This window comes from Spea bombifrons, chromosome 3, assembly GCF_027358695.1.
Source record: "Spea bombifrons isolate aSpeBom1 chromosome 3, aSpeBom1.2.pri, whole genome shotgun sequence".
Lineage (NCBI taxonomy): Eukaryota > Metazoa > Chordata > Amphibia > Anura > Pelobatidae > Spea > Spea bombifrons.
In genome coordinates, this window is record NC_071089.1 from 96,800,107 (window position 1) to 96,815,252 (window position 15,146).

The following is a 15,146-nucleotide window of genomic DNA, read 5'->3' on the forward strand; positions in this document are numbered from 1 at the left end:
CTGGTACACCGCTAGTGCTGACCACCACTGGAAGTTCACTTAAGGAGAGGAAAGGCTCAGCATGTTTTTTCTAGAAAAAAGCTAAATTGCAAAACATTATCGATTATTATTTTTCATTTGATTTTAGTTTGGTTTTTTTTAATATTGTATAACTAATAATAATTATGTTTTATGTATTTATGTCCTACGTTTCTTGAATAAAATCATGTATAATTTGCACAGGTTCATCATATATGGAAAAGGGGAATCATGGTTTTACAAACATATGGAAAAAATTACAAAAAAAATCTGGTCCTTAGGTTATGAAAACCCCCAGGCCTGAAGGAATTCAATGTTTCTATCACATCTCCTCTTTTGTTTTCTTTCCTCCAAGCGATAAATATTGAGTCAACAATTCTAGAAGTGATCACCGAGACCAGATGAAGCATGTTAAATTGAGCAAAGCAGCTATGACAGTCTCTGCATCTACTGCCACAGTCTTGAGCAAAAGGTCAGCAAGACTGATTGCAGGTTGAGGATTTCTACACAGCACTGTGAGTGCCTTTGGCTTGAGTGGGTTCCAAATTTAGTTTATAACTTCCCACCAAGCAATTGTAAAGTGGGGGTATTTGCAAAGAACATGTAATCTGTAACTGGTCCTCCTCATATTAAGTTTCACGTTACCTCTGGCCTTAATTATATCGTGGCATATCGTAACCAAACAAAATAATACTTTCTGTAAATGGGAACGTGCAAATCGTTTCATTCTCAATGGTAATCTCTATATTTAGAACTGTCAGTCGGCAGCACAATGAATAAAATGGGCTCCACAGAAAGAAATGAACATCGCAGACTATTTACTAAAATTAGTTTTTATGGTCAAATAAATGTAGGTATTAATAACAGTTTATTCCAGGATGAAAAAAGTGAAATATTTTCTAAACAGCACTTCATTAGAACATGGGTGCAAATATCTGTGGCCACTTTTCTAACAGTGGGCAATTTTTTAACAGCCTATTTTTATTATATATCCAAGAAAAAGTTACATAAACAAATTGATTTTTAGGTTTTTTTTTTATTTTTTTAGGGTTTTTTTTCAATTTTTTTTTTAGTAATGCTAAAACACTGCAAAAATAGCAGAAATATTATAGAGCTACTGATATAAAAATAATAATGTATGCAATTATAAAACTATACTGAAATATAATTTTGAACAGCTATCATTTTGAAAAGGTTAACAGAAATATGTTAAATGGTCCAGTGTAAACCATTAAAATCCTCTGAAATTCTGTAAATATCTGATTTAAAAATGAATGATCTTACCTCCTGAATTAAGGAATCGTTTCCCACTTCTCACCACAGGATATTTTTCAGCTAATCGTTTATCTGGCCATATTAAGCCATCGGCGGAAAAAATAACTTTATGGTTGGCTTGCTGGAACTTTTTGAGCAATTCTTCTGGGCCTCCAGCAAACAGGACATCATAGCTACAAGAAAACACCAGTTGACAATTCTATGAAATGCTATGCATACTTAATATGGTACATACATTACATTTTTTTTATAAAATATATTTTCTATTGTAAAAAATCCAAAACCACTCTGTACTTAAATGTGAAATTGTTAAAACGTTTTATAAATGTGTTCCAGTTGCTGGCCAGCATTGTGAAAATGGAATATTGAGGTGTAGCAAATGTTTCTTTCTAAAAAATGTCTGACCTTTCTCTCTTGTCAACCCAGGGAAGAAAACAAAGCTAAATCTTCTGTCTAACAGACAGAAACCAGATAACCAGCATGTGCTTACAAAGCAAATACAGCAGCTTAAAGTCTATTGATGGTCGAAAGGGGACTTACAGTAAAAACAACAAACAAAAAAACATTCACGCTGTCGCCGAAACATCAACAATAACATGCATGCTAGGTCAAGTAAATTGGTTATTCTCCCGAATCCTGGATGTGTAAGGGAGTAACCATATGACATTTATAGAATAGTTCAGAGATTACAAAGCATCCATATGAAGAGTATGATGTGACCTCCCTATACCAAGAAATTTAGGTGGCCAAAATGAAAAAAATATATATCTGCCATTTTTTACTGGCCTCATCGATATTTGATGATACCCACCCATTTCTAAAGAAGAAACTCTGAAGCCACATACGAATTACTCATATAATACTCATGCTTTAATTGGATTATAACCACAATGTTAAGAGATAAGGATTTGCCGAGACAGATCATTTAGAACATTTTTTTAAACACACTGGTTATTCCAATTACTGTGTGTGTGTGTGTGTCCATTTGATGTGATAGACTGAGATATAGCAATGTTTGTGAATCCAGAATATAGTTAAAAACAAGATAAATCACAATGTATCCTTTCTGGTAAAATATATTACAAATAAGTAAATATATCCATGCACATCACATATTAGCAACTACTATAGAAAGTAAGAGATCATATCATTTATTTAAATAGAGATCATCTGGCAGGAGTGCCTTGGGCACCCAAAGGGCCAAACATATCTGTGTACTTGCTAAAACAGAAAAGTAGGGACACAGATTTGTAAATGTCAACAAAAAAAGGATATTAATTACAGAGAAGTAAAAATGTTAAGTGTGCCTTGTAATAGTGTCATGTATATTTTTAAACCCCATCTGATGTAAAAAGTCAAGGGAATTCTGACTGATTAGTACAAGAAAATGTAGGTGACGTTTGAGTATAGGGAAAGCTTATTCCCCCAACACCAGATGTTTAAATTACTTTTAATCTAAACACTACTGCCAGAGGCATTCCCATTTCCATGTGTCTGTATGATGGACTACATCTGTTTCAGTAAAAAGAAATCTACAACCTCCACTATTAAATGCTGTATTATCACACATCAAACATTATATTACATTTATTGATCATGAGGAGTGTGAGATTTCCAAAAATAAGTAGGATTCTAGAATTAGGATATCAACCAATAATTCGCACCTGAAGTGAAGTTGCATTTCTTATGTCTGTGGGATTTAACAAATTTACTAAGCTAACTCTCATTTGAACAGAAAATATGGTCCAAGGTGACTCACTAGTGTCCTGCAAAAAGCAGTTGAATTAGAAAATTATTAATTTATTAATTCAGGGGGCCACAGGTATATTTGGGCCTACACCCATACCTGACAACTCTTCAGGTTTCAGTGTGCTCTTTTATTGGGGTACGGGAATTGTGTTTAGCCAGACCCATTTTCAAAACTACACACACACACACTATATCCCATCACAAGGCTTATTTTATTATTCCCATACCCAAAAAAAATCTGTGTTTTTATTGTTTTTCTAGGGGTATTTTTACCTAAATTTGGCTTTTTCAGGTGACAATATGCAGGTGTTCATAAAAAATGTAATTGATCTTATGAGACTAGTTGTAGGCACTCACATGCATTTGCTAACAACTTGCATGCTACTGGTTATGTCAGTTGTTTCGCAAGTCTTAGCATGGAAAAGAATGCAACCTCAGTCGGGTCTGGCAAAACTAGTCAACCCAAGACATATCAGCAATCCCAGGTCCCACGGGCAACTAGGAATCTGAATACCAAATTTTGTCTGTTTTTTTTTTTTGAGAAATATTTAAAGTGCTTCTGTCATTACAAAAATGACAAGGTGTCACTCTGAGGGGATAACTTATCATCTATATGTCTGCGTAGCCAATTTTCTAAGAAATGTATGGGGGTTGAAGTTTTTTTAAAAATCTGAAATATTTCTCTTTTTTAAGTTTATGCCAACATTAAGCCAGCCTAGGGATAAAAACGTGGGTGTCCACATGTGCACCCAGAATCCTCCTCACTATGAGTAGTTTAGTGCACATGCATGCGCAGCACCCAGGCAGCCATACGTAAGCCTCCAGGAACTGGCACCAGCGACACATAGTTTATACATACACACATGCTGATTATCTCACCAGCACAATGTATGCATAATGTGTCATATGTACCTGCAGTGGACCCCATTATCTGAGCCCATGACTGGTCCACTTTAAGTCTCATTATTTTAGCATGTCTGATTAAAAACCAAAAACAGCTTTCGCAAACACAGCTTTTAGCATAATTATATTAATTGATTAAAAGCTACCCTTTTCTAGGAGTCATACTGTTCTTGTCTTAACTGTAGACCATTAATTTATTAGGTGTTCAGTTTTGGTTCTCAACTCAAAATTGTTTCAAAATGAGAGCTGTACGCCATTTATTTACATTTACCAATTTGTGGCAAACAAGATCTATTTTCTGGCCCCTATTATATGTGAAGATCTCAAATGATATAATCAATTTCCTCCTTATTACATGGAGTAGAAAGGTACAGTTAGATATGGAAGAATACAAAGATGTGAAATATTAATGGGAACATTAAATAACATTGCTTATATGCAACCAAATATCATTTTGAATTTGAACTACCAGCAACTTGGTGGCTTGCAAAAAAAACATATGCTAGGATTTTATCTAGTTCAGTAAGTTTTATGACATGTATACCTTTCTTTTATTTCACTTATCCTAGTAGAATATCTGCTATCATATTAAAATATTCCAGGAATGCCAATGTTTTCTTAAGTTAAGAGAACAAATATAACTGAAAAGTGAACAAGTTAAAGGAACAATATATAAAATTTGATTCACTAGGTGGTAAAAGACCTAGAATGATTTATGTAGCATACTCGAACATTTTAAACTGCAGCTGTATGTGGTTTCATTGCCCTCAATTAAAATACTATTTGTTCATGGAAATCAAATAATGGGAATCAAAGGGACTATGCTTAATTTTGTACTATTTCCACACTCTATATAGTATTTGTTTTAATTTAGTTAGTGAATGACTAGGTCCAGTTTTGTTTAAGTTACATCATCGTACTGATAAGCCTATTGATGTAGTTCCTACAGCAGCCTGGGAAAAGGAAGAAATGGCTCCCAAAAAAATAAATACATGAATACATTAATATAAATAAATGAATATAGGATTCATTAATTATTGGAACTTGAGCCTCTTTAAATAACCTCTTGAAAATCTCTCTAAAAAAATGCATGGAGGGATTGTGCAGAATCCCCTCCCCCAAGCATTTCCCTCTTTCTCCATCACCTCAATTGAAGTAGGTTCCAGAGATATGGGGCAGCAGGAGCAAAGTCTTGTAGACAGGAAAGGGAATAGGTGATAAGTGAGAAGGAGAGCCTTAGCCCACGGGAAGAACGATCGAGAAGGGGAATATTTGTTTATGAGGGCAGAAATGTATGGAGGAGCAGTGTTATGGAGAGCCTTATATATTAGTACAAGGATTTTAAATTTAATTCCAAAAGTAATTGGGAGCAACTGGAGGATTTCACAGAGTGGGAAAGCAGAAGAAAAGCAGTGTGCAAGGAAAAAAAAGCCTAGCCGCAGCATTTAGGAAAGACTGCAGAGGAGAGAGTCGAGACAGCGGAATGCCAACCAGAAGAGTGTTGCAATAGTCAAGACGGGAAATGATAAGTGAATGTTGTTTAGGTGCAAGCCGCAGGATCTGGTGAGGGACTGAATGTGAGGGATAAAGGCAGGGCCGGCCCAAGACAAAATGCCCCCTGGGGCGAAGTTTAAAATGCCGCGCCCCCCCCCCATTATCTACCCTTCCTCTCCCTGCCGCTCCCCCCATTATCTACCCTTCCTCTCCCTGCCGCTCCCCCCATTATCTACCCTTCCTCTCCCTGCCGCCCCCCATTATCTACCCTTCCTCTCCCCCCCATTATCTACCCTTCCTCTCCCTGCTGCCCCCCCCATTATCTACCCTTCCTCTCCCTGCCGCCCCCTCCCCCATTATATACCCTTCCTCTCCCCCCCGTACTTACCTTTCAGCAGTCCTGCGGTGAGTCTCCCTGCTCGGTCTCGGCTTGTAATGCTGAGCGCCAGAAATGATGTCATCTTCCGGTGCGCAACATTACAAGCCGGCACCGAGACCGAGCTAGAGGGCTCGCAGAGGAGAGAGTGAGGGGCGTCGAGCGGGTACTGACAACTTGGTAAGATAAAACCACTCGGGGCCCTCTCTCTCTCTCTCTTCTCGGCTTTAAAAAAAAAAAGGCAAAGTGCCGCCCCTTCAAAAGTGCCGCCTGGAGCGGTTGCCCCACTCGGCTCCATTGTCGGTCCGGCCCTGGATAAAGGAGAGGTTTGAGTCAAGGATGACCCCAAGGCATTGGGCCTGGTTAGTAGGAGAGATAGTCGTGTTGTTAATGCCCACTTCAGCCCACTTCTGCCCGTGACTCAAAACAGGGGTCAGGGGAAGCAAGCAAACTATATGAGAAGCTATGAGAAACATGTATCACCTTACATCTATAATCTACAAAGCAGTATGCTTTTTTAAGGTTTGGATTTTGTTATTCTATAACTCTTAAGATGACCTCATTCTGGCAGCAATATCAAACACATTTATGAGTGCTGGGTCTGTATAGTATCAACAGCTGTTCTTCATCACATTGTCAAATGAATATCAAAATAGTTAAGCACAGATCACAAAATCATACCCAAAATCGAGAGTTCAAAACTTTTTTTCAACACTTCTTCAACAAATGACCAACATTTATTTGCCAACTAAACTTACTACTACTTATAGAAATGCATTTGCAGGATGCACGCCTCATTTAGAAATATTTTTCTATTCATTAAAGATACATTCCAGCCACTGTATGCACTTTAACATATACAGTATATGACGTCAATAGGAATTCTTTCTTGCCAATGACGGGCTACTTCAAACAGCCACAGCTCGCACACAAAGTCAGACTGCAGTGGTGCAGCTTCTCCAAAATGTAAGTAATGTAAGATTCTTTAGAATCCCCTAACAATTGCCATCTTCCAAAATCCTCAGCTGAATAAATGCCCTGAAAGGGGATTAGTTTGGCGAACACATCTACCTAGATATAATCAGTGGCGTCGCTACAGGGGGGCAAGGGGGGGCAATTGCCCCCCCTAGGTTATTCCTTGCCCCCCCTGTTGCCCCCCCGCCGAATTTGTAACCCTTTGACTGCTAACGACGGCATGGTGCCGTCGCTAGCAGTCCCAGTCAGGTGCTAACGACGGCACCATGCCGTCACTAGCACTACCTTACCTTGATGGAGGTCTGTGGACCTCCATTACCACCTACCCCGGCGATCTGCCCCTCAAACTGAAGGGCATCACCGGAGCCACCCGATCTGCCCGGTGACGTCTCGCGCAATGACGCGATGACGTCACCGCGCAACTTTATTAACAACTGACAATTGTCAGTTAAAGAGGTATGGGGGCATGCTGCTTAGATGCCTGTATCTCAGGCATCTAAGCAGCTACATACCCCCAACATATACCATTGGAAAGGTAATCGCCTCGCCTTTCCAACGGTATATAGCTTGTAAAAAAATAATAAAAAATATTAAGTTAAAAAAATAAAAATGTAAAAAAAATGATTTGGGGGTCTCTAAATTATTTAAACAAAGTAGTTTAACTTTAAAAAAAAAAAAAAAGTTTAAGTATTCCAGCTAAATGATCACTGTGGTAGCCAATGTTACCACAGCGATCATATAGCTATAAAAAGTCACATTCCCTTTTTAAAAATGGCTGATACTAATTTTTAATCCTATGATCCCTTTGATCATGGGGTTAAATTTAGCCAACAGTAGAGGGAGGCAATTTTTGAAATCCTGATGAACTGCAAATATTATTAAAATCAGCCATTTAGCCTGTGCGGTACGTGAGTAACCATATCATCCCTGTATCATCCCTGGAGCGCCTTGCATTTTTACTGCAAAACTTATTTTTGCTGTAAAAGTGATTTGTTTTTCTCCCTTTACCATCATCTCTTTGGTATTGTAAGGGGAAAGAATGGTGTGTGCTTCTGTGAGTGAATGTATTTAAAGTATGGTGTGTGCTTCTGCGAGTGAATGAAGATATGAAAGGCGTGTGAATGGTCAGTAATTAGGGTTGAAGCCTTGACGTGGCATTACTGCTCACGTAGGAAGTTAAATTATGGCACAAAAAGTACACATTTGCAAAAACGACATCCCTTGGCGCATCAAATGAGGGGCTGCATGTGTTTCTAGTACAAACCTGGAGTGCGCAAGACACAAATGAACATGTCGCTATGGATAGAAAAAACATATTTTCTAGCCAACGCGACATATTCCATCATAATTTGTGCACTCAACTTTTGTCCTAGAAATACATGTAGCCCCTCATTTGAAGCTCCAAGGGGTGTAGTTTCTTAAAATGGATGAATTGTCTGAATGAGGGAGAGCATGAGTTAATATGTGGATAAATTGTCTGAATGAGGGAGAGCATGAGTTAATGTGATTGTGCGTATCATAGATGTATAATTGTGGAAGGGCAAAGATGGCACTAGCAGGATGTTTGAGCCTTGGGGACCAAGATGGCACAAGCCGGGTGTATATGGGACAAAGATGGCAAATCGTATGTGTGTTATCTGGGTGTGCAACCTGTGATGTATCCCTGTAATTTAGGGGGTTTAAAATATACCATTAATGCCATGTTTTTATGTGAATTCCAATTGATCTATACCTGCAAAGCTGGGTTTGTGTGTTCTTCTGTAGATCCATATCTGCTATGCTATGTTTCCATACATTATTTATGTATATCTGCAAATACAGGGTTTGTATGTCTTGTTCAGTTGATTAATACCTGCAATGCTGTTTCCATGTATTTATTTGATCTATACCTGCGATGCTACGTTTCATATATTATTATTGTATACCTGCAAATACAGGATTTGTATGTCTGATTCTGTTTATTTGATATATACCTTCAGTGCTGAGATCACAAGTGAATTTCAATTGATCTATACATGCAAAGCTGGGTTTGTGTGTTAATGTGTTGATCTATACCTGCTATCGGCAGCAGGGTCTAATATTTATATATATATCGGCAGCAGGGACTAATATTAACATATATATCGGCAACTGGGGGCTAATATTAATATATTTGGGCAGCAGGGGCTAATATATATATATATCAGCAGCAGGATCTAATATTAGGCCCTTAAATCATTTAGTGCAAAAGTTAAGGTATTGTGTTGTTTAAAGGATTTCAAGGATTAGTTTTACTAAATTGTGGCTTCAGGCTTCCCATGTTGAATGATCAAGTATTGTCCAATAACAAAAGTATCATTCCATAGCACATTACTTTTGGCAATATATATCTATATATATATGTGTGTGTTTTTTCAGTGGTATGATTTAATGGTGGAAATTATTAATGCCCCCCCAGTTTGACTGTGGTATCTTGTGTGCCCCCCCTATATATTGTTTCTAGAGTCGCCACTGGATATAATACACTCACCTACAGTGAGCTTGAGTGCTGGTAATACTGTGTGCTGTTCAGACCCGTGTATGTGTGTGTGCGGTAAGTTCTGCCATTGACTGACTACTTCAAGCAGTTGAACCATGGAGAAGGGCTACTGCTGCTGCAGGGCAACCTCCTCTGTGTCAGGTAAAGGCTTTATGTTTAATTGTTTATCTTTTGGATTAATGCATTGTAAAGTACGTACAAAGCACACTACAATAAAATACATCATAATATTTAAAAAGTAAATACAATACATACTATCATAAAAAGTTAATTTGTAAAGACATACTGTTTGAGCCAGTTAACTCACTTGTAAACATAAATACATCTACAGTTAAATGGAGCTTGGCTTTATGATATATTCTTAATAGGAAACAAACTGACGATAAATCCTTTACAACACTTACAAGAACGCCACGTTTGCTTTGATAACTGAACCCCCCATTAAATTGAATACATGCAAGCAATAATAATAAGCTGTCTCTCTGTGAGTGTGAATGATAGATTAGTACTTTATATTGAACAGCCAAACACATGCACTTAATTATTCCTTCCTAGGTCAAAAGGTTACCTGTCTGTAACAAGAATTAGAAGATCCTCTTGGTCAGCAAAGCTTTCCAAAGCTTCTTTTAACAAACGGACTTTCTGCCCTCCACCTATTGAATTGGCTACATCACCACCTTTCCATTCCATTCCGCTGCCAAGAACCTATGGAAAGATTACCGGTAAAAAGGGTATTACATTATTATGTGTTAGTTTATTGCAAAAACGTCCACCATTGTAAAATAAAAAAACAGATTTGAGATCTACATTCAAAGAAATCTGGGGGAAAATCCTTTTCAAAGATATCTTTATAAAGATTTCTACTCATTCAAAAACACAACAGACTAACAGATTTGAGAAAGATTATCTGGTTTTAAAAAACAAAAAATTACTTTAACTTAGGGTATCAAACCATTTAGGTAAAGTTCTAGTATGTATAGAGAGTAATGTTGCCTTTAGTTACTTTACACAGATATTGTAACATTTAAATATTTTGTTTTCTATAAACAGAAATAATTTTGGACACTAATCAAAACATTTAAAGAAAATTAAATTCATATTTTAAGAAAAATTTGCAAAAATGAATAACCTTTACACACAGTTTCCATACCAGCCAAGATAAGTGGCCGAACAGTCACACTTAAAAATGATAGCGCAAAGAAAAGTCTCACCCTTGATGGCCTTTATGAATTATTTCTTTGGTGATCTTCAACCTCAGCACTTACTTATCCCTTGTCTAACACGCTTGTCTACGGCAATTGGTCTTAAAGTCCTTTTTCCGAAAATGTAACTTTATAACACAATAATAATTTATTTCTAACTAATAATGGTTATATTTTACAAAGCACTCTGGTCTACAATGGTTTGTACAGTATGCTCACTTGAATTAAGGAATCTAATATATATATATATATATATATATATATATATATATATATAGCTAGCTTTAAACAAAATTAGGTTTTCCTGCTTTCACTAAATTATTCCAAGATCAGATTAAAGTAAGTCATTAGGCAACAACACTTGGTAATGTGTCTCTGCAGTTACAAGATTCTGTTACTACAAAATCTACATGTTAATAGGTTTATACTATACATTATACAAAAGTACATACCTTAACATTATAGTTGAAAAACTTTGCGGACTGCATAAACCGGTGAAAGCCATCTGTTTCTTGTGTTGCTACTGTCAAAACCAACAGTTTTTCTAGAGGGGAAAAATCAGGAAATAATGCCAATCATTCGTCTGTAAAGGCTTTTAATACAGACATAGACAAATTATTTTACATAAAGCCTGCTTAAACACTATCAATCTAGGAGTGCCAACAGCTAATTCTTAAAATCTTGTTAAAATAATACATGTTTCAGCAAGAAGTGATATTGCCTTTAATGGTATGTAAGTAATGTATATATGGTAAGGTAAGCTCTGGTGTTCCTTTCAAACATACAGTGTTATAGCGCTGGGGGTATTCTAACATTCAGGTAAATAATTAACCACCAGATGTAACTATGCTTTCGGGTAGCATATATCATTTTAATTTCTACAAAAAAATAAAATAAATGACAAAATGAATTGGCTCAATTAGGAAAGGAACACATTGAGAATATGTTCTACATTTCACCCACACAATATCTTTACTAAACCATAAAGATTCACTTGTACTGATAATTTAACTTCTGGTATTTTTACAGTATTGATTATTACATTTAGCATACAAAAAAATCATAACATTCAGTCCCTCAGCAAAAAAGGAAAGCATATTGAAAATATATTCTACATTCCAAACAAAAAACAAAAAAATCTTTACAGAACCATGGGCTGCATTCCTTTGCTTATAAAATCTTCTTTTACATAAATTCTTATGATCCAAATGGGAGACGCATTGAAAGGCATTTAAAAAATCTGGCATCTTTCCAGGGCCAAGGACAGGAACTTGAATAATCCCTTTATAAATCTTCACTAGTCTAGTCAGACACAAATGTGTGCTTAAATGCTCTTCACGATGGAGATGGAAACAGCCAGCGATAGAAGCAATATTTTTAATGGAGAGAATGACTGTTATGGGATAAAACAAATAAACTAAAAAGTTCCCTGTACCTTCATCATAACTTTAAAATGTAGCCAATATCCATATTAAAAGAATAATTTCTGCCACTAAACAAATATATGTATTTAATATAAGGTTATCCAAAGAAAGAACATACAAAACAACATAATTCTGAAGCTTTTTTTAACAATTTATTTCACAATTAGAACTTTGGAACTGCCTATTTCTTTGATTACAATTGTTGGTTCCTATGGTAAACCCAAACAGAAGTGTAGATTTTTTTCTGGACTATAGTGAACTGTATTCTGTATTATAAAGTGATATAAGAGGAGATAACACGCATCATATACATTTATGATGTCAGCTTTAAGTTACGGACAAACTATTTATTTTCTGTTCTCTACATTAAAATATACTTCTTGAATATGAGTAAAAGAAGTAATATATACGGGGTGATATCACCAACCATTCTAAACGTCTACATCTGGTCGCTCTACATCTGGTCACTCAAACCAGAATCTAAATTAAATCCTTTAAGATACTTCTAATTACAGGCAACCAACCACATTGATCCAGTAATGTCTGCCACAGAAGTGGTCTGGTGCATGCAATTAAACTGTTCCTTAAATGAATGGGTGTTCTTGCAAAACTTAAAATCTCTTCCCATCAACATAAACATTTTGCTTAATCACCACTTTTTGTGACAGATGCAAAATAGTTCTATATTATTTTGCTGATTAAGCTGGAGAGAAATAAGACCATTGCCTAAAATACACAAACCTTGCAAACCCTGCCGTATTAGTGGTAGACTTGTGCATTCAGATTTGTACAAATTTCAAATTTAACAAAAAAGTCCACTTGAACTTTGCCATTCTGCACTGAGATAGCCCTGCATGAACTCCGGCCAAAATGGTGGATTTTCTGGTGATGTCCTATCCCCTAATTGGGGGATCGAGGTAAAGAATGTCACCATAAGCTCTAATGTAACCTTGTGTGAACTTCTGCCAAAATGGCAGAGCTTTTGGTGACGTGGCTTCTTAGTCATACATGTCTCATTTACTCACTTACATAATCCTCTCACTTATTCCCTAATGACCAGTTTCTGATTTATATCATGTACCACTGCTGGGCCTGCTTTCATGAGCATGTGACATTGCATATGGACATTCATGCCCTTATGTCAAGACAATCTTTAACATGGCTATTCTTTTAAAACTATACTGCAGAGCATGTATACAGTAGTATACATAGTGAAGAGGGTAACATTGAATACATTTTTCACATACATACTTTAAAGTAAAAGCTGTGTCCCATATTTAAGTACTTTGCCCCTGCTATTCAGGCCAGGTCTGATTGCTTAAAGCAGCCAATTACTGGCAATAGTTGATGTCAATGGGAAAATACACAGCACAAGTGTGCAGGGGGTCTCAGGGGATATCATAAGAGACATCAGTTTACAGGTAATTATGCTGTATAGATGTAAAATAAATAAAACATATGTCTCCAGTGTTCCTTGTAAAGTTGCCTTGCCAACTGCCCCTCGCAGTGTTAAGGACCTAATGTGGCAGCTAGAAAGGACAGGTACCACATGCTCAACACAAACAGCCAAGTATTAACTTGCTAATTTACAGTTTCTCTGATATAGAACATGTGAATCACAAAGAATTGAAACCAAAAATGTGTAATGTCAAATAATTTTTCACCACCAGGTTTACTTTTTTTATTTTTATTATAGTTGATGGGGTGATTATATGTACGATGGGTACTAGAAAAGGGATTTTTTTATCCTGCTAAAGAATACAGACTGGGTCATGGTTCCATCTTATCCTTGTGTGTTGTTTTAAGAAGAGTCTAGATGAAGTGTTAAGACAGCTCCTGGAACATTAAACTCCAGTCCTTCTATTCTTCCAATTTTGCTGTATCTCTGCAACACTACATACTGAGTTTGTTGGGCCGCAGAGACATAAGCCTGCAGCAATGTGACTTGGCTACAGGAAGCACCATGCAATATTTTTTCCTCTCTCCTGTACACTTGTATGGCTGATTTGTTTATTTTCAACAAACATTTATGATAAGACGCCAGAAAAACATAAATAAGATGCACCCAAACAGCTGTCTAATATCACATGATCTGTGTTACTGACCATATTAACATATTCAGTGCTACTAATAAGTATAAACCAGATAAGGCAATGAGAATACAGTATTACGAACCAACATGTATACTTAATGAAAACATGACTCCCTGGCATGTTAATGAGGGATAAAGATATGTATTAGCCATGTTGCCATGGAATGTATAGCCGACCTCTTGCTGATACTATTGCAGTAATATCAAAGAAACCTAATGCCAAAGCTCTCTTGGGTTTAGCCTTGCTGGCTGAGGAACAGATCACAAACAGTCTTACATAATGCTACACACACACACTGTTTGTGCTTCTGAGGTGTTTAATTTTAAGTTACAATTTTAGTAACGCAAAGTATATTTTAGTAGGAGAGCCAGAAACTCTGACACCGGATTACTTTAGGTTACCTTTTTTGACCCCAAAAAATTTCAATATTTCAAAATAGTCAAAATTCTTTTTCAGAGTAGCAGAAAATGATTACTTTGGAATAAGATATCAATCTCAGCATCTGATCTAAAACCTTTTGGATAAAAAACAAATTACATTAGCAAGGCTTCATAAAATCTAAAAGAATCTAGATCAAGTAGAAAGTAAGGCAACGGTATGTCTGAATAAAAAAAAATATATATATATAGATATATATAAAGCTATATAGATATATATATGTGTGTGTGTGTGTTTTGCTCGCTGGTATTTAATACTAGCTGCGTGTATATGAATCTGCCTAAACATTTCTCGCCAAGTGCCACGTAGTATAAGAGAGTTAGAAGAAACTTCTGTTTTTAAACCAAAGCATCACTTTATACAAACATTGTTTTCATTTTCCTGCCAAGCCCCATAATTACAGTAAGCTGTGTAGTTACATTGGATCAGATAAAACGTGCAGAATACAGGCGCCCTACTCTGATACACTATCATTCTGTTAAATAATACCCTAGAATACTGTGTCTCTAGCAAAGCTAGTGTTAACACACTAACGCACTACACTCTGTAACCATGTTCTGTGTAGCTTCTCTGTGTGGCTGCCACATTTTTTGGGGGGAGGGGGTTGCACGTATGTGGTTATGTAAAAGTACATCTAAAAAAATACACATAAAAAAGTTAAAATATACTGTTAAGGCTTAA

General features: G+C 36.5%; 1 protein-coding gene across 2 annotated transcripts in view; it reads right to left on the minus strand.

Moving 5' to 3' along the window:
• PLOD2 (procollagen-lysine,2-oxoglutarate 5-dioxygenase 2) overlaps positions 1 to 15,146 on the minus strand; it is a 49,104-nt gene that overhangs the window by 24,794 nt on the left and 9,164 nt on the right. For both annotated transcript variants that reach the window (XM_053458511.1, XM_053458509.1), the window contains exons 2-4: positions 10,963 to 11,054; positions 9,877 to 10,013; positions 1,303 to 1,466 (exon numbers count right to left, since the gene is read on the minus strand). In XM_053458511.1, coding sequence (XP_053314486.1) covers positions 1,303 to 1,466; positions 9,877 to 10,013; positions 10,963 to 11,054 — 393 coding nt within the window. The remainder of the gene's footprint in view (positions 1 to 1,302; positions 1,467 to 9,876; positions 10,014 to 10,962; positions 11,055 to 15,146) is intronic.